Source organism: Budorcas taxicolor, chromosome 11 (genome assembly GCF_023091745.1).
Source record: "Budorcas taxicolor isolate Tak-1 chromosome 11, Takin1.1, whole genome shotgun sequence".
Classification (NCBI taxonomy): domain Eukaryota; kingdom Metazoa; phylum Chordata; class Mammalia; order Artiodactyla; family Bovidae; genus Budorcas; species Budorcas taxicolor.
In genome coordinates, this window is record NC_068920.1 from 49375396 (window position 1) to 49400879 (window position 25484).

The 25484-nt window shown below is 49.2% G+C and overlaps 1 protein-coding gene across 2 annotated transcripts in view; it reads right to left on the bottom strand.

Moving 5' to 3' along the window:
• The window catches only part of BRPF3 (bromodomain and PHD finger containing 3), a 35418-nt gene extending 11587 nt beyond the window's left edge, over positions 1–23831 (bottom strand). Inside the window, exons 1-9 of one of the 2 annotated variants that reach the window (XM_052647527.1) lie at positions 23721–23831; positions 19037–20513; positions 15551–15707; positions 13053–13184; positions 11225–11353; positions 10620–10932; positions 9600–9902; positions 6779–7288; positions 2767–2860 (exon numbers count right to left, since the gene is read on the bottom strand). In XM_052647527.1, coding sequence (XP_052503487.1) covers positions 2767–2860; positions 6779–7288; positions 9600–9902; positions 10620–10932; positions 11225–11353; positions 13053–13184; positions 15551–15707; positions 19037–20487 — 3089 coding nt within the window. In that variant the 5' untranslated portion in view covers positions 20488–20513; positions 23721–23831. The remainder of the gene's footprint in view (positions 1–2766; positions 2861–6778; positions 7289–9599; positions 9903–10619; positions 10933–11224; positions 11354–13052; positions 13185–15550; positions 15708–19036; positions 20514–23720) is intronic. The other variant, XM_052647528.1, reaches the window with a different exon arrangement.
• Between the last annotated feature and the right edge of the window lie 1653 nt (positions 23832–25484).

Here is a 25484-nt window from a genome sequence, read left to right on the forward strand (position 1 = left end):
GGTTGAGGTTAAGACTGGTTGGAGAGTAGAGTGCTCCTGTTTTACTGAATCATAACTGACTTTATCACAGTCTTACACAGAAAACCCAGCACAACCAGAACCTAATCAATCATAATCCTTCACTAGCAGGTTGGGAGCTTTATTCCTGCTGGTCAGGACCTGTTGGGGAAAAAACAAAAGAACACCCAGTTCATATTCAGGATTCAGTTCCCATGCACCCTACAAAAATCTGTCACTGGGCTTAGAGAATCTGAGTCCCTTAAAAATGTAAGAAATGGTAGTTCTATTAGGAAAGCCTCTCCAAGTTTACATCATGGATCTGGGGAGACATCTCCAAATACTACAGAGGAGGTTGCAACCCAGTGGCTATGAGAGAAACTCTGGAGCCAGACTACCTGGGTTCAAAATCTGACTCTTCTACTCATCCATTCTGTTACCCTGAGCAAGTTAGTTAGCCTCTCTGAGGCTTGTGTTCCCCATGTGATAGTATGAGGATTTAATGGGTTAATATACAGAAAGCACTCAGTGCAGCACACACTAAATACTCAATAAACAGCAAGTATATAGTAAATATTGTTATATGTGCAGGCTCAGCCACTAAGTCGTATCCAACTCTTTGTGACTCCATGCACCAGACTCCACAGGATTTTCCAGGCAAGAATGCTGGAGTGGGTTGCCATTTCCTCCCCCAGAGGATCTTCTCTACCCAGGGATGGAACCGAAGTTTCCTGCATCTCCTGCATTGGCAGGTCGATTCTTTATTACTGAGCCATCTGGGGAGGCCAAATATTGTTATATAAAAGGCACTAAATTTTAATGTCTCACTTTAATATTATAAATTACTAATGTTATACTATAGGAGGATGAGCTCTGAGAAGGATGAGCTCAATGGGATAGGATACAACGCCAAAACTAGATCCCTATTTTCTTGTTTCACAGAAAAAAAGCACAAGTGACTCAATCATGGCTGGCATTTCAACCCTCTCTCCAAGTTACCCAGGCCTAAGCAGACAGCCCAATCTATAAGTATTTTGTTTACTGGTTTAACATTTATCTCTCCTTTCTAGAAGATAAACTCCATGAGAACAGACATCTTATCAGGGCTTAGAACAGTGCCTTGCTCAATTAATAATTGAGCAAATGACCCACAGAAAAGAGGGCAGCTCCAACTTGCTCAGAAAATCATTAGAAAAGATAAACCCAGAGACAGGAGGGGAAGGGGATGGGATTAGTAACCAGAAATTCTTTCAAGGTTCTTTATCCTACAGTCATATGATCCCAGTCTAATTAATAAGGAAAATCTTCCTTTATGTACTTACCACCACAGTGTCAAGGAGGGAGAAGGGAGGGAGAGAGAGAGAGAAAGAAAGAAAAAATTCTGTGGTTTAAGTTCTAAATCTCCTGTTTCAAACCCTGAAATTCTACTGAGAACCACTGAGTTAAAGAGGAAATGCCTTCCAAGGGCATTGTTTCCACAGTAAGCAGGAACCCAGAGACACTGGTGGCTTTGGCATGCTCTGCAGAAAGGCAAGCAGTGTGAACAGGCAGGCTAGCCAGAGCCTGGCCTGGCTTGCTCCTCTGGCTCACAGCTGGGAAGAGTGCCCTTTGTGGAGAGAGGAGCCCAATACACCTTCTACTTTTAGTCATGGGCTAAGCGGGGACAGTGTGATAACCCCACTCCTGAGTTTCCAGGCACCCTGTCTTTGAAAGGAGTCAGGAATTTCAACCCAGGACCAGGCTAGCAGCATCCTGTAAGATTCTGAAACCTCTGCCTCTTCTCTATGCCTAGTAAGTGTGTTTACCCATCCACTCCCCTTTTTTCTCTAGGGCTGCAACAAAGAGAGAGAAAGCTAGGACATATCTGCGGCTTTGTGGGGAAAATCTCAAAGCCCCACTGAAAGCTGGGCCTTGCTGTGGTCGGGGGGCAGCCCAGGCCCAAGGGGCAGCACCAGGGTAAAGCGAGAACCCAATAGAACCTGCACCCAGCCTGCCTTGGAGGCAATTCAAACAAAGACACGGAGTTTTCTGGTGCTGTCCTGCAACTCCTTCCCCTGCTCTGCAACCAGGATCCATCCAGTCGCCATGTGGAGGAACCAGGAGGTCAGCCTTCAGGATAAGTCATTTTCCCTTTGTGGCACCGAGTCTCCCATTTCCAAGAGTCCCACACTCTGTGGTATCTTGCAGAGGACACAACACAGAGCAGAGATTCAGTAAACTCTTAGACTTGGAAGATACTTGAAGGTTCTGCTCTCAGATATCCTCCCTTTAGGGAAGAGAAACCCACCCCTTCCCAGATCAAGGATGGTAGAAGAGCTAGGGCCTCTGTCAGAATAAAGTCAACACCAACTTTCTTATCTGCTCATTTCTTACTCCCACACCACACTTCTAAAGAGGCCACTGCTATGACACCCCAAAAAGCAAAGGACAAAACCATCTATAACTGGGTTATCTATGGGCTGGGGAGTGGGTGGGAACTGGCTCAAATGCCAGCTTCCCTGGGCAACACAGTCCTGGCTGGCCCCACCCCCTGGAGCCTATTCAGCTCTACAAACCCTGTGAAGCATGAGCCCCACTCCTCCCCTGCAGTCAGATCAGGCCTAACAGTCAAGAGCTACCAGAATCACAGACAAGTGGCCTCAGGAAATAGCAGGGGTAGGGAAAGGAAAAAACTGAGATCAGCGGGAGGAGGTTCAATCTGCAGCTGGAAGGAAATTAAATGGAGAGGTAGCAGAGCTGCCGGCAAAGCTCTGGGACAAGGGCTCTTACCTGCAAGCTTCAAAGGCCAGTCCACTGCCGAGACCCAAACTACATTCTGAGTCAGATCCACTTTCGGTGTGTTTTCCAAAGCCGTTGGTCACGCCTGCCAAGGACACACAGAGTGAGCCTGAGTGCAGAAACCCCCAACCCCTGACACGCCACAGTGAGGCAGCTGCCTTGGGAAGGCTCGGGGAGGAGGGGTGGAGAGGCCAGCAGGCCCCTTCTCTAGGGAAATGGGTCTCAGGTGGTGGAGAGAACCTGATGAAGTTAGGGGGAGACGGTGGAGAGCGCAAGGAGCAGACACCGCATTTTCCTTCCCATCCTTCTGGGTATTCTTGAAGGAAAACGGCCCACAACTCATTCTAGTTACTGTCACTTGACTCCAGTGGGAAATACCAAGACCTCCTCACTCTGGCTGGCTCACGAGACCCTGAATCTGCTTCTAATTTCAAGCCTCAATTATCGGGGAGTCTGCTCTGCCTCTTGGGGAGCCCACCCACCTTGCCTCTTTAGATAAACAGTCACACACCCTATCCATCACATAGCTGGCAACAACTAGCTTCATTCTTTGGGGATGGTGTCAGGGGAGGCTGGGACCGGATAAGGGCTGTGTCAGCCACACCCTGAGATATCTAGCAGAGCTAGTCAAAGTTGAGGATGGGGGAAACTTTCCAGCAGATCCAGAGAGATGAGACCTTCCCAGGATGGGGAGTCAAGATTCCCTGGGTTCTACACTGGGCTCTGAAATATGGGTCCCTTTTCCTATTTAAGCCTTGGCTTCTCTATTCCTAAAGTGAAGGTAATACTTTTTTTACTTATAGAGGATGCTATTAAGTATAAATAAGAGAAGGTCTGGTTACAGCGGGAAGCCCTTCAGAGGCAAATGAAGACTGATCATCCCAGGGACATAACTTTCATCTGCTCTGAAATCTTCAACTCTCTATCTACCTATCCAATTCCCAACCACAATCCAGAATCCTACAAGTCTTGAGCCAAGTGCTCAAGAGCTCAAAGTCACATATACCTCAGCCAGAAAACAAGTCACACCTGTGAGAGCAGGTGTCTGAGCCAACATATCCGTGCCCTAACCTGGCTCTGCCTCTAACATTACCACCTCAATTTAAATCACGAAAGCCAGCTGTGCCTCATTTGTAAAGGATCAACACCTGCTTTTGTGAGACTCCACTAAGACTGTGCAAAAATATTCCTAGGTACCAGGTAGCTGAGACAGTGGAAGAGAAACAGACTTCAGCCCCAAGCAGTGGGCCCTCAGGCTGCATGAGCCTGGTATCCAGATCTCTTTCCCTATGGCAAGATCTTTCATTTTTAGTGCACAGTGCTGTTTGGCTGTGCCTGATATAGCTCAACAGATGACAACAATAACTGCTACCATCTACCGCTACATACCAAGTGCTTTATATAGGCTGCTTCCAATCCTTAAAGCCCCGCAAAGGAAGTATCACTAGCCTCATGTCAGAAATAAGGAATAGAATCAGAGGTTAACTGAGATGCCCAGGATACCCAGCTGGCAAGAAGATGGGATTTGAACTCAAGTCTGCCTAATTAAGTTCGGGGCTTCCCAGGTGGCATAGTGGTAAAGAAACTGCCTGCCAATGCAGGAGACATAAAAGACACCAGTTCGATCCCTGGGTTGGAAGATCTGGAAGAAGGCAAAGCAACCCACTCCAGTATTCCTGCCTGGAAAATCACATGGATAGAGGAGCCTGGTGGGACCCGACGACTGAAGCAACTTAGCGCACACACACAGCCTACTTCAGACTCAAGTTCCTGACACACACACATACCACACATACCACACACACAGCCTACTTCAGGCTCAAGTTCCTGACACACACACACACATACCACACACACAGCCTACTTCAGGCTCAAGTTCCTGACACACACACACACATACCACACACACAGCCTACTTCAGGCTCAAGTTCCTGACACACACACACACATACCACACACACAGCCTACTTCAGGCTCAAGTTCCTGACACACACACATACCACACACACACAGCCTACTTCAGGCTCAAGTTTCTGGCTCAAGTTCTCAACACACACACACACACACACACACACACACACACACGGCTTACTTCAAGCTCAAGTTCCACACAGACACACACAAAGCCTACTTCAGGCTCAAGTTCCTCACACACACACACACACACACACACAGAGCCTACTTCAGCCTCAAGTCACACACACACACACATGCTACTTCAGGCTCAAGTTTCTGGCTCAAGTTCCCAACACACACACACACACACACACACACACACACGGCCTACTTCAAGCTCAAGTTCCACACAGATACACACAAAGCCTACCTCAGGCTCCAGTTCATCACACACACACATACAGTCTACTTCAGACTCAAGTTCCACACACACACACACACACACACACACACACACACACAGCCTACTTCAGACTCAAGTTCCACACACACACACACACAGCCTACTTCAGCCTCAAGTCACACATACACACGTGCTACTTCAGGCTCAAGTTCCTGACTCTATATAGGCTCAAGTTCATACATACATACATACATACATACATACATACACATATACCCTATTTCATACATACATACATACACATATACCCTATTTCATACATAGATACATACACACACACCCTATTTCAGGCTCAAGTTCCTGACTCTATATACCATCCTCCTGCTCTAATACAGGCAAGCTTGGGCCAGATGGGAAGGGAAGGTATTGCTTGAAACAAAGTGTTAGGCAGGAAGCAAGCAAAACAGAGAAAAGCATGTGTTAACCACACAGTCCAAACCCACCACATAACAAGACATGAGAATCAAAACCCAGGGGAGGCCCCTCCCTGCCAAGTGAGCTGGGCTTCCATATCCCACCAGGACTAAACTGCTCTGTCTGGTAACGGAGACCCTGCACGTTCAGGCCCACCTCGCCCAGTGTGTTGGTTCCTGACGCTCTGGGAAGCCCCTCTCCAAACTGTTCCTCACAGGCACTCTGTCCTTGGTTCCACATACCACGGCCTGAGCCCTTTGCTGCTTTTTACTCTGTCCTCATCCTCAGGGCCAGCTCAGGCACTGTCCCCTCATGAAGCCTTCCCAACCCTCCCAGCTCTCATTCCCTGACACATAACCACACACTGTCCAGCACTGGGGCATCTCTGCACCTCAGGACACCATCTAGTCTCCCCAGTGGGCCATGGACTCTTTCCGTGCTGCTCCCGAGTCTGCCTTATTCCTCTCAGTGAGCAGCCTGTGCTGGACATGCACTAAGGACTCCTTGGTGACAAGCCCTGAATACCATCTCCTAGGACCCCTTGGCTCATTTTGCTGTGCCCACAGATTCTTGTTTCTCAGACACGCAAGCATGTTTCCACACGCAGGGCCAGTGCACTTGCTAGTCTATTTTTTTTGGAACATCCTTTTCCCAGAGACCCCAAAAGCTCACACCTCTGGCTCCTTCAGATCTTTACTCAAATGTCACCTCCTCAGAAAGCATTCCCTGGCCACCCTCTCTAATACTACCTCAGCATCCCCTGTCCCTCTTCCCTGCTGGACTTTTCTCCACCACTTCTAATATGAGATACAATTTACTTATTTGCTTTCAGTCTAACTCCTCTACAAGGGACTTATCTGTTTTATTTAATGATTTCCCCCACCACACACAGTAGTGCCTACAATAATGCCTGATACAAATATTTGATAAATGAATGAACTAAAATGAAGGTAGGAACCATTTTATCACATACAGCTTTGTATTCCCCTAAGGGCCAAAGAGACTCCTTAGGGCCAGACACAAGCTGGCCCTCTCAAAACACTTGCTCAAAGCCCGCTTCCCCAGGCCAGTGCTCGTGTGCCAGGCCCAAGTGTGCGCTGTGGAGCCAGCCTCAGCGCTACTACTGGCATCCACAGGGGCCACTACGGACACAGCTGACTGGGGAGGTGCTGGCTGCCAAGCAAAGCAAGAAAGCATAAGAGGAGCGAGAGAAGTCTCAGGTGAGGTCACCTGTCTCTTCCTCCTGCTGGGGGGACCTCTCCCCTTCACTTTGACTACAGCTCCTGCTCCTCGGCCGCTTCCGGGAGTGTCGTTCATCCTCGATGCTGGCGGGAGACATGGGAGAGTCCGCTGTGCCATGGTCCTCACCATTCTCCAGGGCCCTGTCTGGGCTCCTCTGGAGCTTAACCCCATTTCTGGCCTTCTTGAAGAGGACTGATGTGCGGCGGCCCACGCCACTGAGTGGGGCGCCAGTGGGGGATGTGTCGGGGGCCATGAGGGACACTCTGTTGATGCCATTGTCACTGAGCAAGCGTTGCAAGGGCTCACTCCCTAGCTGCAGAGGTGATTTTTCCAAAAGCTCATCTTCTTCCGCTTTTCTGGGCTTGAGGAATCGGCTTGGAGGCTTGCTATCATTGATGGGTTTCAGAGTGGGGGGATCTGGAGGTGATTCCTGCTCAGACAAGGAAGGTGCAGGTCCAGTGGGTTCCAGGGTTGGTGGGGGAGGCATTTTGGAGTCATCTGTTAGAGAAAAAGAGAACCTGCTTGAACATTTTAGAAAAAGTCTGCCCCTACAAGTCAGATAATGACACTGACAACTCAGAGCCCAAAGCACAGGCTGTCAGCACACTTGAGACGCATCCCAGCTCTCAGATTTGAGGTGAACAAAAGGCAGGACTAAACTGCGTCGATGTGCTTCCCAGGTGGCTCAGTGGTAAAGAATCTGCCAGCCAAGTGGGAGACATGGGTCCAATCCCTGGGTTGGGAAGATCGCCCAGAGAAGGAAATGGCAACCCACTCCAGTATTCTTGTCTGGAAAATTTCATGGACAGAGGAGCCTGGTGGGTTACAGTCCATGGGGTCGCAAAAGAGATTGACACGACTTATCGACTAAACAGAAGCAGCAGTAAGTTTTGTATACACTGCTGCTGCTGCTACTGCTGCTAAGTCGCTTTAGTCGTGTCCGACTCTGTGTGACTCCATAGACGGCAGCCCACCAGGCTCCGCCGTCCCTGGGATTCTCCAGGCAAGAACACAGGAGTGGGTTGCCATTTCCTTCTCCAATGCATGAAAATGAAAAGTGAAAGTGAAGTCACTGAGTTGTGTTCAACTCTCAGCGACCTCATGGACTGCAGCCTACCAGGCTCCTCTGTCCATGGGATTTTCCAGGCAAGAGTACTGGAGTGGGGTGCCATCGCCTTTTCCGTTGTCTACACTAGTAGCTCTAAACCCTGGCTATCTATTAGAGAACCTGAAACCAAATCACTAAAGATGGAATTCTTTTTTTAAAAAAAAAAAAGCTTTCACCAGGTGAGTCTGATAAAGATAGGGTTATAAACCCCTACACCCTGATTAATCAATAATTAGATAAGTCGCAACCTCACAAATTAAGGGTCTACAACTCTCTGCTGCTACTGCTAAGTCACTTCAGTTGTGTCCGACTCTGTGTGACCCCATAGACAGCAGCCCACCAGGCTCCCCCGTCCCTGGGATTCTCAGGCAAGAACACTGGAGTGGGTTGCCATTTCCTTCTCCAATGCATGAAAGTGAAAAGTGAAAGGGAAGTCGCTCAGTCATGTCCGACTCTTCACAACCCCATGGACTGCAGCCTACCAGGCTCCTCTGTCCATGGGATTTTCCAGGCAAGAGTACTGGAGTGGGGTGCCATCGCCTTCTCTGCTACAACTCTAGACCCAGGTATTTTCCCATCTGTCAATGTATTTTGTTTCATATCATGCAAGTGAAGCAAGCAGGACAAGCAGAAAGAATAAGCTTACAGATAGGAAAAATGAGAGCAAAGCATTTAAATCAGAGGCTCTCAAACATGTCTGTTCAACCTCCACCTTGAAACTTTTACAAATTGAGACTTTTAAGACAGCTCATATTTCCCTAATCTGAATTTCTGGAACATGAACCCTAGAAATTTTTGAAACCTCTAGAAGCTGTTGCAACTGGTCCACTGGGCGTGACTCTGCACTGCCTCAGCCCAGAAGTGGGGATGGATACAAATGGGATGCTGACTGCCACACAGAGAGCTGGGAAAAGTCACAATGGACACGAAGCACTCTAAGGGCTGAATCTGACCTCGGCCACGGCCCCACTCTCCTCCAACCTAACACAGAGTGGGCCATTCCCTGCAATTTGGCCCCTTTGCCTCTGAAGATAACTTCCAACTTTCTGGACTGTATGGATGACAGGCCCTCCTGAGTTGACAATTCTGACCCCAGTGAAGTGGAGAGGATGGACAGCAACTCAGGTAAGAGAATCACTTCCCCCAGCATCTTTTTAATATGAGGCCTTCCATCTTGGGATGGGCCTGTAGATTTGGCCAGCTGGAGTCAAAGCCATGAGCCCAGACCATCTTTAAGGTTCTTCTTTTCTATTCTACTACACCATAACCTAACTTGCTCCAAGAGCCTCTCTACATGATGGGTAAGTTGAGCTAATATTTAACTGGTATGTACAATACGGCCATACCAGGGTCAAAATACCAAAATACTTCTTACTGTTAGTAAACAGCCACTGGACCTCAGTATCTGAAAGTCCCTGAATCTGCTCACAATCCAGTAGCTGAAAATCCAAATCAGTGGCCCTCAGGAGCCCCCTCCAGGACAACAGCTAACATCTACTCTGACTGATAGATTTTGGTCTCAATGGATTACTAAGTATTTTGAATACCATCTCTAGGTATGCATCAAAGTGTGACCCTTCCCAGGGCTTTTGCTTGCCCACTAGGGTCAGAATTAGGGAAGGATGCTCCCACAGTGGGATTTCAGCTTAACCCTCCCTTTCCCGAGCCCCAGCCCCTTGCCTGCCCGTGACTGTCTCTCACCTCTGTCCCCACTGTCTTCTGGCTCCTCCTGCGGGGCCTGCTCCAGCACAGCCACATCTCCTCGGGGCCCTGCTGGGAGCTCCCCACTGGACACAGTCTTGTTCAGTGACGGTGGTTGTGGCGGTGGCGGCTGCGCCAGCTTCTGCCGAAGAGCATTGATCTCCCGGCGCAGCAGGCGGACTCGGCGAGTCCGGGCCCCACTAGACCGCATGGCGCTCACCAGGTCCAATTTCTCCAGCAGTTCCTTCAGCTGCACTTCTGGGGACAAGTGGGCCCGGTTCTCTGGGATGAGGATGTTGTCCACTGCCAGGGAGAAAGGAGGACAGAAGGGGGTGAAGGACCTGCCCAGGCCAGGGCAAGGGGAAGGGGATTCCTTCAGATGCAAAATATTCTCCTGGAATGCCTGGGTCAGTGGATTCCAGCAGCATCACTGTGGGGCCTTGGCCCTGCGGCACTGCTGCCAGGAGGGCGGCCATAGGGATAAGGTCAGAATCTGGGAAATGTGCAGGAAGCAGTTCAGTCATGGTTACAGGCTTGTGGAGCAGGAACAAGGCAGCCTGGCCATCCCCCAACCTGAGTGACTGTTTGGCTGCTGCCATCAAGAAGCAGAGAGCAGGGGCAGGCAGACTGGGGATTTCAGAGGCAATTCCATTTTTCTGATCCTCCACCTGCATTCTTCTGAAAAAGCCAGACACCACACTGTACTCCTGCTGCCCAGGCTCCAATGCCACACAGTGGGAGTCCAGGAGAGGAAGACCCCTTGTGAAGCTTTAGTTTTTAAACAGACAGCTAGTACCTGATTCCCGTCCTACCATTCAAGAAAGGCTTGGTGAATAAAACTTTAACTCCTGGAACGATTCTAGCCACAAGCACATGGACCTCAGCCTGTGCCTACCTCCAGTTTTGCTCCTATAGTCTACCCGGTAGCCCCCAGGGCCATCCTAATCTACAGTTCTCCAGGCTTTTATACCTGTGCCTCTCCTGGCCCCTCTCTCCTCCCCACCCGTCCCGGCTTCTCACCGTCTTCCCAGGAGAGGCGGTAAAAGTCCTCCGATTTGGGTGACTCGGGCAGATGGGTGCCCGTCTCAGGGTCATAGCCGATGTTCTCTGCCTGCCGCCGGGCGTGCCGCAGGATGGCCCCTCCCAGGTCCCGCAGGCGGACAGCTGCTCGGTGGAAAATTGTGTCTTTAGCATTATACTTCATGCAGTTGGTAACTATAAGGTTAAAGTCCTCCTCAAACTCCTCCAAGGTGTGGTACAGGTGGGACTCCAGCTTCCGCCTCATAGTAGAAAAATCCATTGGCTTGGATATGAATTCCAGGTAATCTGGAACCTAAACATATAAAACCTGTACAATTACAACAACCATTTACTAGCCAAACAGGCGCACCCTTCACCGGCACTCTTGACTCCCCGTTTTCTGGCTTGGCCATGCCAGACTCATTCATAGCCGCCGGGCCCTGGACCACCCTGCTCTGCTGAGCCATCACCATGAGCCAGTCTACTAGCCTTGCCAGACTCCCCCAGGTTTTGTACACCCTGTGCCCCAACCCTTTCCTGGCCTACTCAGACCCTATTTCCATTTCAGGCAGGGCTCATTGCTCAGAAAGTAGTGGGGAACTTGCCTCACTCAGGTTGACAGGCTCGGCAAAGATGTGTGCGGGATCCTTCTCCTGCAGCAAGTCCAGTGTTGTCCTCAGCAGAACGTTGAATGGCATCAGCTCCAGCTCCATGGCAGCTTGCTGGATCTTGATCTGTGGGAAAGGTGGGGAGAAATCAGGACATCCCCCCCTAAAGAGGCACGGAACTTTTTCTTGATAACTTGATTTTCATCAGTCATGTACAACAAAGTTTCACAAGACAGTAAGCTAATCAGTACTTGAGTTATCACTGTACATAGCTTAGAAACAATGATACCAACAGCTACCATTTTGTGAACCTTTCTTATGTATTCAGCTCCATAATAAAACTTATAGTACTAATAGTTAATACTTTATGGTCCAAATAACATTCAAGATAGGTACAAATGAGGTATTTTACAAAGAGGAAACTGAGGCATGGAAGGACTGACTGGCCTGAGGTCACACAGCTAATAAGGGGAAGAGTTGGGATTCACAGTGTGTGCTTTTGACTACTATGCACACTGCCTTTCTACTTATATCACCTCAGTTAATCATCACAACAACCTTGAAGGAGAAACTGTTATTATCTATGTTTTACAAATATGGAATCTAAGGTTTGAAAGGAATACAATGAGGAGTTACTAACCCAAGGTCACCTGGCTAGAAAGGAACAGGGATGGGATTTAAACTGAGGTCTGACTCAGCCCGAGAGGCACATGATATAAAATGTGCCTTGGGCCACAAGTCCCATCAAATTGACCCTTGGGGCATTTAGGTTGGCCTAGCATGACCGGGGCCTCAAAGCTCACCCCCTCAGGCAGCAAGCAGTGTGCTGTATAAATGTTTTTTTCCATGTGTCCCCTAATGTGAAAAAGGTGGGAAACCATAGACTAGACTATGAGACATTCCTGCCTCTTGACTACATTCAAACAGGCCTGCCTGCATCCCCTGCCTACTTCCTTTCCCCTTACATTTCTCTGAACCAGAAATGGGAAAAGATGCTCAACTGGGGGATTAGGCCTGGGATGGCAGAGACAGTTTGACTATAAGGACAAGGTCCTTATGTACAGCAAAAGCTGCCCAGTCTCAGAGGTGGAAATTCAGGCTATTCAGCCCACAAGAGAAGGGTTTGTGTTGGGGCTGAACGGTGAAGCGGAGTTTGGAGAAATAAAGAAAAAACATCTTTAACTTGAGCCTCTGAAGCACGGAAGTAACAGCTGCTATTCCTGGACCAGAAAGAACACTTTTGGCTCATCATCCATTCAATTAATAGTTTTTGCTCACTGTCATATGCAGGGTGCTGCAACAGACACTTTAGGGAAGCAAAGAGTATCAATAATGATGCTAGCAGCTGATACTTCTATAGCCCTACTGTATGCCAGGCACTGGTCTAAGCTCTTTATATACACTAAGTCATCTAATCCTCACAACCTTATGAGGTATGTTCTATTAATATCCTCCTTTTATAGTCGGAAACTTGAAGTATTAAAAAAAAAAAGACTATAAGTGTTTAAGGGTCAAATGAGAACCCTCAAGCTCTCAGTCAAAAGTGATACCCATCTGAATGGCCTGAGAAGCTCTCCAAAATATTCAAGGCCAGGCTCCTCCTGAGATTTCATAAGTGAGAAACTCCAGGGATGGGCTCAGACATATAATATTAAGCTTAAGCTTGAGGCCACCAGAAGCTAAAAGCTTGAAGCCATCAGTAGCACCACACCCAATGCCTAGTAGGCAGGACTTGGAGCTCACAGTGCTGGGCAGGAAGGTGACAAAGCTGACACAGATGGGGGGAGAAAAAGACTGAACAAGAGCTCTGGGGGCTCCTCCTCACCTGCTCCCGCTTGAGCTTTTCTCTTTTCCGAATCAGTTCGATTAGCAGCCGTGCCCGCTCCAAATCGTGCCGGAGCTTCTGCCAGTATTTCAGCTCTTCCTTTACGGCACTTGTCTTCTCATCCTGCTCCCGCTGCAGGAGGGGAGGGAAAAGAATGAGGAGTTGTGGGCTTCTCTCCGGCCCCAAGTCCTCTCCCTGCTCAGCCTCACAGGCACTCTGCAGCTAAGAGCCCCATGCCCTTCCTGGATCCTCGGCTCTGGAAAGCCCTTTCACCCTCTTCCATCACATGCCTTCCTCCTGTGCTTCCCCAGTCCTACGACAATGTCTCTTCACTACAGCACGACCACCACTGCTGGGGAGAGAGATGGGACTACCTCCTCCTACCCTCAGGGACATCAGAGAGCAGCTGTGAATCCTCCGGACTGGAAAGAATTTCAGAAGGAAACTAATAGACACCTCAGGGTGGAAAGAATTTCACCCTAGAGCTTCGACTTGGCTAGAAAATAAAGCGAAGTTTTTACCATAAGCTTGTACCTACTTATTTCAACATACTTTAAAATACCACCACTACCACTAACATCAAACATGTGATTCTTGCCTAGAAAAACTACAATGTAGTTGAGGCCCAGGGTTTGATACACAAGGGCACAGCAGCATAAAGACAACAAAAATTGATCTGATAAACTGAATATAAAATGCTGAGAAGATATAAAATAGAGAAGATCTCAATGGGTGGGGCTCAGGTCAGGGATTCCTGGGGTGAGCAAGCTTACTAGGATTTCACATGTAGTGATGGACGTGGATGAACAAAGCGGTAAGAAAGGCCTCTTTTGGAACCGAAGGGACCACAGAGCAGAAGTATGAAGGCACAATCAGTGATTCTTTGCTTGTTGAGAAAAATGGCCGGCCAGAGGAGAGAAACTAGAGAACCATACAAGCCAAGGAAGATCCAGGATCCAACTGGCAAGAAGTTTCAAATGCCAGGCAAAAATGCTTAGCTGAAGCCTGCCTGAAGTGGGGGAGGGGTGAATATACTCTGGAAAAAAAGAAATGACAGGATGGAAAATAGTTAAGTGAATAAGGCAGTACCAGTGGTGAAGCAAAGAAAGAATTAGAGGCTGGAGACCGTCTAGAAAGCTACTGCTGAAATTAAGGGGGCATGGGTGAGCAGAGTAGTTGTAGAATGGAGATAAAGGGCCATACACTGATTAACCCCCTGAGACAGACTGAGGGATGATTAAATGTAGCTCCTAATGGGGGGAAGAGCCAAAAGTAACTCCAAGGTGGACAACATCTGAGGTCAGGAGGAAGGAGCTTCCATATCAACAACAGAAATACATTTATGGAGACGAAGGAAGATACTGAATCAAGTTTCCAATATTTGACGTACAGGAAACAACATATACATGGACACCTACAGTTCCTCTGCCCCAGAGAGACTAAGGGCAAAAAAAAAAGAGGGGACAAGACAAGAAACCTGGAGCTACAGCCACACAATTATGGACAACTACAACAGTAGACAAGCTCTCCAAGCCAACGGGCAGACAGACAGCAGGGCCCCTGGGAATATTACCACTAAGGAGTAAGAATTAGGGTCAGCAGAGGGTGCGTTCAGTGGGGTACAGGAGGTGGGAAATGGTGTCACAAAGAAACTTTAAGACAAAGTGACTGTGCTGTCAAATATTGTCCAACAGTCTACAAGGTGAGAGAATATGAGGGAAGACTTGCTGGGCTGGAAGGGTGTCACTATTGTTCTCGAAGAAGCTACAGGGGAGTAAGCAGACCATTTCAAGGAGAGAGCAAATATACACTTCTCTTTCAGGACTTTAGTTACAAAAGGCAAAAGTGAAATCAGACAGAACAGAGGGCAGCAGAGTCATGGGAAGGTTTGCTCTGTCTCTGGAGTAAAGGTGTAGGAATATTTAAAGGCAGAAGTAATGGAACAAGTGAAGAGAGACAGACAACTAAATATGCTTTTAAAAAATCTCTCAGGGTGCCTCCACCATGTTGGAAAACACTGAACATGCAGCAACTACAGATGCTAATGTCTACAAGGCCACCCAACTGGGCAGGCTGTGTGCTACAACTTACACAGTTAATTTGTGTATTTCTTATGGAACATTTTTTGGCAGATGGCAGTATCGTGTCTTACGCAAAGTATGCTTTTTCCTAACTCATATATCATGGCCACCTAACTCACACTTAGCCCACTTCTTCTTTTCTGCAGTATCTAAAGGGGTTTCGCCATGTACAGGGAAAGTTGGGCCTGCTCTCCACTCTCCCCTAGAATTTGCTCCAAGCCAAGCCTCTCATCTAGGAGGAGTTGCTGTCTGGTCTAAAGAGCGTTACAATGCTGGAGGTCATTCCTGGGGTGGACCACCTAGAGGGGTGAAGGCTACAGGCAAAGGCTCCAGAGGACTCAGGGAACACTGCCCCACCATCTCTCCTTCATCACTCTCCACCTCCCTCCACTGCCCTCAAACCACTACTTCACTTACCTGCTCAGCGTTCCTTTGAGACTGCAAGTGGGAGTGCAGGCGCCGGATGAGTGGGACACCATTCCGTGCCTGCCGCTTCAACAGCCAGTAGTTGTGAAGCCGTTGCATGAACTGGGTTTTCCTCTGAAAGGAGAGACCACTACAGATCTTGTTCAACCTTGAGTAGAGGCACAGGGAAGTGAAAGACACGGTCAGTGGGCAGCCCGGATTACAGCCTCCTATCAAGACCCCGTGCGTGGTTCATTTCTGAACTTGGTAGAGGAAGACAGAATAAAGTAGCCAAATGCCTCACCTCAGAGAAAGGTTTGAAAAGGATGGCAAAGTTAAGCAGCTCAGATTCAGCATGAGATATTTCACTTGATTGTCCATCTCCTGCCTTGCAGGTTCCAAAAGAACCCTCCCCCAGGAACCCAGACCCTTTAGTCCTGGACTCCTAAGACATAGGTCTGTGCCCCAATACCCTCACTCTTTTCTTGATAAAGGAAGCAAAAGGCAACAGGAACTTGTATAAGCTGTGGGCAATGTAGTCACTATTTCCTGCTCCTCTGTGGCTAAGGGTCCCATCAGACCAGGGAGTAGTCCACAGCCAAGCTGGAAGGAAAATTAGTAGGAATATAGCAGGCTACTGCCCTCTGAACCCAAATGCAACCCTTTGGAGTTGTCTGACCTCAGGTTTTTCATTAAAAAACTCAGCAGCCTAAAAATGCCTAATTTTGAAACAAATTGAAAAAAAAAAAGAATCTAAAGACATAAGAGGATGGAGAATCTGAAAATTTAGCTGGCTCCACAAAGAAAAATAAATAGTATACAATATCACTTATATGTGGAATCTAAAAACTATGAGAATATGAGAATTCCCTGGGGGTCTAGTGGTTAGGACTCAGTGCTTTCACTTCGAGGGCCCAGGTTCAATCCCTGGTCAGGGAACTAAGATACTGCAAGCTGTGTGGCATGGCCAAAAAATATAAATAAATACAAAATATAACACACTAGTGAACATAAAAGAAGCAGACTCCGAGAGAACAAACTACTGGCTCCCAGTGTATGGGGAGGTGGGCAATACAGGGCCAGGGGAGTGGGAGGTATAAAATACCAGGTATAAGATAGCTCAAGGATATACTACTGTATAACATAGGGAATATAGTCAATATTTTATAATAATTGTAAGTAAAAATTAATCTTTAAAAATTGTATGAAAATAAAATTTTAAAATTTAGCTGGCTTAACTACCCCAAAAGAGAAGTCTGGAGGTTAGGATTTAAGCCAATAACACATGAGGGGGTGGGGGGAAGCAGTAGGAAAGGCATTAATGAGAGCTCAAAATCTCTATAACAATGTTCAAACTGCAAGGTGGGTCACATTATTCTGTTTCAAATGATGGAAAGGCAGAAGAACAGCCTCTTTTCTTGGCTGAATACACTGTTGAAGCCACTAACGCAGCTAATAAGATGGTGAAGTTGGGCAGGATTTGAACCCATGATCTCTCTGCTATACCATATTGTGTTCCCAAATTGATTAAGCAAGGACTCAGTGCTCCTCTGGCTTTTCCTCTGCTTCTCTTACTCTAACCTGCACACTTCCACTGAAAGGAAGATAACTGTGGCTAAACAAGGAAGGTGGAACCTAAAAAGTATGTTCATGTTGGGCTGGACATTGCTCACCTAGGCCTTGTGCCTTTCCATGGTCAGACATCCCTGCCCCAAAGCCAAGCTGACAAAATCAAGGCCTAGGCCTTTCCCCAAAGAACAGATTCCCCCACCAACACCCATGCCAAGCACACCTGCCCAGATGCAGGCATCCCCCTCCCTCTACAACCTCTTGGCCATGGAAGGTCCCAATAGCATTTGTGCAGGCAGGGAAAAGAATAATAATAAAATAGCAGTAGCAGCAGCAGCCACCATTTATTGAGCGCTTACTATTTGCCAGGCACTGTGCTGAGTGCTTCACTTATACTATCTTACTGATTTCTCCCAATAACCCTTTAAGGTAGGTTCATTTACAAATAAATACACTAAGGCTAAATAGAAGTTAAGCGACTTGCCAAAGATCACACTGGTAGTGACAGAAGTTCAAGGTTCAAATGCAGGTCTCTCTGGTTCTTAGTCAGCAGGACCCTGCTGGACCCTGCAAGAAACCACCTACAAGAGCAGACCTGACAACCAAAAAGTCTAGCCCCAGGGCATAACCACCAGGGGACTAAGCATGGACCCACTCATCCAACAGAAGCAGGGAGCCTAGAACAGCTCTGTGACTAGAGGGCCCATTTCCTATTGACTAAATCTAACTCCAATCATGGTTCACAAGAGGCTCTCCCTCTGGATCTTCTGTCTTCTTGTCTTCTTTCCAGATGGACAAGTCTGACTGCCTGCTTCCCGCAAACAACTCACTTTCCTCTGCCCACCAGTACTCCTTTCTCCCTGTCTCTTACACAAAGAGAGACAGACAGACAACAGGAACAGAACCTAAAAGCATCATGAGCCCCAGCTGGTGGTCCAGGGTCTGTCACTTTCCCTTGGTTCCTTCCAGCCCTTAGAACAGGACTTGGCATATAGTAAGTGCTCAATAAACATCTCGTTGAATGAATAAAGGAGTGAACAACTTTACCTCCCGTGGCCGCAGTTTCTTCATCTGGGGGTGTGGGAGAAGGTGCAAGGACTATGTTAGATGAATAATCTCCGAGACTCCTTCCTGCTCTAACACTGCAGTCTTTTTAATGAACATCAACAATGAGATGAGCCTCCAATGGAAAATCTTCCCTGTCTCTTGCTTCTCTGCCAAGCTCCCATCCCTCCAACAGCTCCAGATACCTCTCTGATGATTTAAAACAGGCTTGGTGGGAGCCAAAGTTTCTTAGTTATACTGCAGAACTGATCTTTCCTCTAAATCTAAAAGTTTCTTAGGAGGAGACACAACATATCTTTCCCACACAATAACCCTCTTATGCAAAGTCCCCATCATTCCCAGGATGGAGCTTTCTGGACAGCAGATACCCATACTGACCCTTTGAAACAGAGGTTCTCAATTGGAAGTAGTTCAATCCCCATAAGGTTACTACAAACGTATGCAGGGAGCATCTGAGGTTGTCACAAAGATGAGGCAATTAGAGAGATGTGAATGGCACTCACACAGACCAGGGATGCTAAACATCAAGACATGTATGGGATGGTCCTAATAATGAATTACCTCCTATCGAAAATGCCACTGGTGCCCTGTTGAAATATTACCTTAGACATCCCGTCGCCTGGGTTTCTAAGCAACTTAAGTGTGTGTCTCACCTTGAACCAAAGGAAATACATTGCTTTGAAGGGCACAATCAAAACCACAAACCAGACTGGGCGAGCCCAGGGTCCAAAGGAGAAGTCTAAATCTGAGAGCACAGAAGAGAACAGGAATTCACCAACATTAGGGAAGGAGGTCTGGCTTAGGGCCAACACCAGCCCAAGAAGAAACCATGTGTCCCCAGGGAGACATCCTGGGCAGGCTCACCTGTAAGAGGGTATCCGTGGGACAGTGACCATGGGGACAGTGGAGGTCGTGTCTCGACCCACTTCCTCTGGCTCCTTCTTGATCCTTTGCTTCAAAGTCATCTTGTTCTTCTTGGACACTCCCTTGAGGGGGCCACCTACCCCACCCTGCCCTTCACCTTCCTCCTCTTCTTCTACCTCTTCCTTTTCTTCCTCCTCCTCACAGGCCTCCTTCAGCCCTTCCTCATCCCCTGCCTCACTCAGGCTTCCAGGAGAGTCGCCCTTCCTCCTAGCAGTGGCAGCACCTGGCGGTGAGTGGGCCTCACAGTAGGCAGTCTTGCGCACTGTGAAGATGGTGCCATTGAGGCTGGTCTCACGCATAGGCTCAATCTTCATGAAGAGCCCGGCCCTCTGTGCACACGTCACGTGGAAGGCCGTGTAGCAGTTCACCTTATGGCACTGGATGGCTGCACCTAGCCCCTTCTGCTTGCAGATATAGCAGGTTAGTTTCCAGCGGGCAGGTGGGATGTTGTCGATGCCCTCAATGGGCTCCAGGAACACGGTGTTAGCAAAGCAGACTTCAGGGATCCAGATGGCACACACCACATGGGCCCAGTGCCCATCACTGGTCTGTTTGAAGGCGCCACCCTTGTTGGGGCAGAGGACGCAATCCACAGGCCGGGAGGGAGACTGTAGGCAGCAGCGGCATAGCCACTGGCCCTCAGGGATGTAGGGGACGCCATAGCACTCCTGGTGTACAGCCAGGTTGCAGATGTCACAGAAGAGAATGACGTTGCTGTTGTGGCATTCATCATCCAGGCACACACAGCAGAAAGCGTCTTCATCAATGAGTGACTGTTGGGCCCCACTACTGCGACTTTCCAGGTACGATTCCTTCTCAAGCCGGTCCACCAGCAGCTCAAAGGTGTCTGCCGACACCAAACTGTACCCATCTGCTCGCCGCTTCTCGTTTACCAAGTCCAGCCAGGCGAGGTCCTCCTCATCCATGTCATACTCGACTTCTGCATCCAGATCTTCAGGTGACTTTTCAATGTAGCGGTAGTAAGCAGCTGGCAGCGGGGGTGCTTCTGGCTGACTGCCTGAGTCCACCATGCGGAAGCTGGGTTGCGGGAGGTGGAAGGAAGAGCCAGATGCATGCTTGGAGCAGGACTCCTTCTTTTTGCCCTTGGATGAGGGTTTTTTGGACTTGCCAGGGAACTGAGGCTGCTCACTGTTTTCCTTGTTACTATTGCATTCGGTGATATCCTGGGCAGTCAACTCATCCTCTGTGATGATCTTGAGTGGATCATAGATGCTAATACGATGCAGGCGTCCATCGATGTCCACCTCCACAATCCGCTGGGCCTGGGCATACGTCAGGGTCTCCCGAGTGGGTGAGCACTTCAGACTATAGGGGGATGGGGAGCGCCGGCCCTCGGCATTCGGCCGCGACTTCCGGCGAGGCTTCCTCATGGCACCTGGGAACCAATGAGACAGACCTAAGGAGAGAAGGCCAGGAGACTGAGCTGGATGGTTAGGCACGCATGCACTCATTCACCTTTCCTTCTGATCAGGTGGCCACTGGTAAACTGGCTATTTCCTCAGCCTGAGCACCCTACCCTTCAGGCATCATTTATAATGGCTTGCTCCTTCACCTCTTCCAAGCCTTTCCATAAACAGTGCTTCTCAGTCAGTCCCTCTCTGACCATTCTACCCAAAACTGCAAATCTCTTTCCCTCATCAGTCATCTTTCATCCTGCTTTGTTTTTCACTGTTACTTACACTCACCAATTTTTGCTGTGCTATGTAATTTACTTATTTGCCATGTATATTTTCTTCCTTCCACTAGAATGTGGGCTTTCCAGGTGGAACTGTTGGTAAAGAACCTGCCTGTCAATGCAGGAGATGTAAGATAGAAGAGATGCAGGTTCAATCCTTGGGCTGGGATCCCCTAAAGGACATGGCAACCCACTCCAGTACTCTTGCCTGGAGAATCCTGTGGACAGAGGAGCCTGACAGGGTACAGCCCATTGGGTCGCAAAGAGCCAGACACAACTGAAGTGACTTAGCACAGCACAGCACTAGAATGTAAGGTCCATGAGGAGAAGGATTTTTGCTTGTCTTGTTCCCAGTTGTATCTCCAACAAGTGTTAGCTGAATGAAATGAGAAACCAAACACACGTGATCCCTGCCCTTGAGGAGCTCTTCTGATTGAAGGGACAAAGAAGTACAGATCACTACAGGGAAACACGGGGAGAGAGCTAACGTTCTAATAATGTACATAAGGCTGTGGGACAGCTAACTACGAAAAACGGGGGTGGTGGTTAAGGCTTAGGAAAGGAGTAAACAAGAATAGCATCCATTTATAAGCTCTACACATGAACAGTGTAGAGCCATGAACAGTGGCCCCCATGGGGGATCAAAAATCATAGGTCTAGAGCCCTCTCCCAATCGATCTTACCATGTTCAGAAACCCTATCCCCTGATCACACTCAGGGGTGAAAGGGGTGAAGGTACCTGAAATGTCTACTACATGTGGTCTAAGCACTTCAAACTACAATGTGCAGGGTATTCTCTGCAAAAGGCAGCATTCATGATGCACTGGCTAGAACATCTCTAAGCAGAAACCCCGGAAGCTCTGGGAGTGGCCTCAAGTGGCCTATATGGGACGCTCACTGGACCCAAGGCCAAGATAATGAAGGTAATATCTGCCATAAACTCTCAATGTATCTGTTACTTCAAAGTCCCTCTCTCCCAAAATACATCGTCTACCCCTGTGCAACAAGGAGAAAGCTCTAAATTTTTCTCACATTGTTTTCTGGGATGGAGAGAATTATGACAAGCTCAGAAGGAGCTGTGGTTGCAATTACTGAGGCCATCAGTGCTGGAAAAGACCTTTGAGGATATGATGCCCTGAGGTATAAGCAGAGACTTGGAAGGCTATGAACAAGGAGATGATTTTCAGGAGACAAAACAGAATCTGTCACTTTGGTTGCAAGATCTACCATCTTTATAAAGTGTAGATGGTGATGATAATGTAACACACTTTTCTATAAAGCCCTTTTGCTTTTAATACTGTTCACAACTATTTTGGAAGGTAGAATAGATATCCTCATCCCCATTTTACAGATGAAGAAACAGAAGCTCAGAAAGGTATTATTCCACACAATGCTAGTTAACGATAAAGCTAAAATTCAAACCCAGATCTTTTGATCTGCTCAATTCATCTCACTAGGATGTAAATACACCACAGAGATGTCATGGTCTGATACAAAGAGAGGCTCTGAGGCAGTGCAGATTGTAATCTTGGCCCAGTGGGACCCCCAAGAAAGTCACTGAATCGTTCTGTGCCCCCCTACTTCATCAGCAAAATGAAATTAATCTCTCAAGGGTTGCTACTTGTTAATAAAGTACCGTTACCATTCTTGCTCAAAATGCCTTTCAATCCCAAAGTGTGACTGAAACAAAAACAAACAACTTTACTGAGGCACAGTGCCAGGCAAGCACAAAACGTATTTGGAACCAAAGGAAAGAGAATCATCACAGCAATTCTGTGCAGGTTCCAGAGACCCTTGGCCACTCCATGCCTTACAAACGCCAACTCCCTGGGGGGCAGCCCAGGCTAACAGACCTGCTTTATTACCCTCCCCCCTCCTTCAAGGGCGTGGAGACCCCTCCAGAGTAAAAATCTACCTCAGTACTAACTCAAAATGGCCCAGAGAGCAGATGAAGCCCCTCCTTTGTCAAAGCCATGGTATACTGCCCCTCCCTACCCGCTATCCGCTACCTCCTGGGCAGCTCGTAGCTCGGGTCTCTCTCAGCCGGGCGGCAATATCTACAGAGACTTCTGCTGTCCTACCCAAGACGCTGGAGGGCAAACTCCAGAGGGGGAAGGGCTGCTGCTGAGGAAAAGGAGTTTCCCCCGCAAGGAGCTTACAGTCTAGTTTTTTGGCGGGAGTTTCTCATCCCACACAGCCCTTCCCACATATAGAGCTTCAAATACCTCCCAACACCCTCAGGGGTCTACCTGGCACCCCCTGAGCCCCGCCTCGCCCACTCCACACAGGTCCTCTAAGAACGAGCTTCGGCAACTAGACTGTTGCCCCTGCACCCCACACGAAATACTCATGAGACGAGAGAACCCCAGCCAAGGCTCCCTGCCCCTTTAAAGGGGCACCTCTTCCAGAAGAATCTTAATCCTTCAGCGGAGAAAGGAGGGAAATAACATCTCCTCACCAAAGGGGAGGGGGCGAGCGCGCCAGAGACTGACTGACGCGGAGTCCGACCCTCAGACAGAGAAAGCTAGCGCCTGCGAATGAGCGGGGCACACAGGCGAGAGCCCATTGGCCACCTCACCTACCCGTCAAGAGGAACTGGGGGGGCCAAGGGACGTTCAGGGGGTGGAAATCTCCTCCGGTCTGACCAATTGGAGAGTGTGGAGGGGGCGGGGCTCGGTGGCTTGGCTTCCAGGACCGGGGGGAAAACAAGATGGCGGCTGCGGGAGGGGGTCCTCGCTTTTCAGCTCCCCCCCCTCACTCGCCTTCTTCTTCCCCGCCGCCACCCTGGCTCCGGGAGAGCTTTCGCGCGGCCTTCGTCCCTGTCGGGAAGCCCCTCGCTTCCCTCCCCGACCCCGCTCAGTCCCTGATCTCCATAGGCCCTGCTGCCCTCGCCCCCGCTCCGTCTGGCCCCGCTGCCGCCCCCATTACCTCAGCCGCCGGCCCGGCCCTACCGTTCGGGACCCCTGGGCGCGGGCGGGCCAGCCGTCTAGCAGGTTGGCGCGGCCCGGGGAGGGGAGCGCGGCCTCCTCCCGCGCTGGCTTCCGCGGCCACCGCCGTGCCCCCTCCCGGCCCGCGCTGGGGCCCCGGCCCGGCCGCCGCCGCCGCCGCCGCTCCCGGGGGAGGAGGGGGAATGGAGCCGCCGCCGCCGCCGCTGCCGCCACGGAGCCCGGCCGAGGGGAGGGAGGGATCAGCCCCCAGGCAGGATCCGCCCCTCCGGCCTGCCCCCCTCCCCCCGCCACCTCCACCCCTTCCCTCGCTCCCTCTATGGCTCCGCGGGCTCTCCCGCTGAACGGGATCGAGAGCGCGAGAGGGAAAACAGGGGAGGGAAAAAAAAAAAAAATCCCCCCGCCCGTACCCGGCGCGGCGGCGGCGGCGGCCGGGGCGGTGCGGAGCGCAGCGCGGAGCCGCTGCCGCCACAGGGCACGGTCCCCTGCTCGGCCTCACGGTGGCGGTGCGGACGCGGCAGGGGCGCGGAGCAAAGGCGGGATCTGCGCTCGCCGCAGCCCCGGTTCACCCCGGCCCGGCTCGCCTCCTTCGGGGCGAGCCCGACCAGAGAGCTGGAGGACGTTCGGATCCAACTGGGAAAGACACAAGTCCCTAACTCCTCTTAGAGTGGTTGGTCATCCCTCTCCCCAGCCCTGCGGGGGAGGAGGCTAAGGTTTGGAGCGACAGCCCCTCTCCCCGAGCTAGAGGGTCTCTAAGCCAAGAGCAGTCATTGAAGACAAAATCGGTCTGCAGTTTTTCTGTGGTGCAGGTGCCTGCACTACTTGTAGAAGTCGTCCCCACCCCACCCCCGTGTTCCAGTTCAGAGGACAAAGATCTATCGATGTCCATACCTTCCCCCAGTGAGGACAACCGGGGAAGACCTGCCTGCCTCTCTTGTGTACAGGTGAGCGTCTTATTCCCCACCAGACATCCTTTATAAGAATCAGACCTGACTTTTCTTCCTCTCCCTTCTGGGTTTTTAAAAGCGTAAACATAGAAGTTTGACAGTCTTACTTAAGGACGTCTGGTAACTCATTTGTCACCATAGACACGGGAAACACTCTCCTTATACCTGTTGGCTAGGAGTCGGTTAATTTAATGCAAAAGCGGTTTCCTAATAGGTGTTCAGACTCAGGTTTCAAAAATCAGCCCGGCTTTTGCTTTCGTATATAAATTTAAGAAAAGGGCGCGTTTGCCACCCCTCTTTTCCTATAAATTGGAAAGCTTACCGCATATGACTGAAGTCTTAAGCACCAATATTTAACGATGTTTATAAAGGGTGTATGGATAGACTGCCTTTAAATGTGAAGATGAATGACATGTTTTGAAAGCGATACCTCTGCCCGCGCTAGTGGTGTAGCTTGGTAAGACTCACAGTTTCTTGCTTGGTTCTGATGATCAACAACACAGATTGTAGAGTCAGAGGATGAAGAATAAAGGCTTTAGGACCCAAGTCTTCCAAATGTTTGAACTGAACCAACTGCTACTTTTGAAGTATAGATGTTTATCATTCTAAGGAATTTAAACATTGTATTTTGAATTTGAAAGTTTGATTAAAGACTCTCATTTGTATAACAAAGATGTTTTCCTGATTACATGATAGTACCTTCTGACAAAGTAATAGCAAAAATACTTTCTTAACCTTTAAGCCAAGAAAGGGCAGGGCATTGTTTTGAAAGCTGTGATGGTAAAATAGTCTGAATTAGC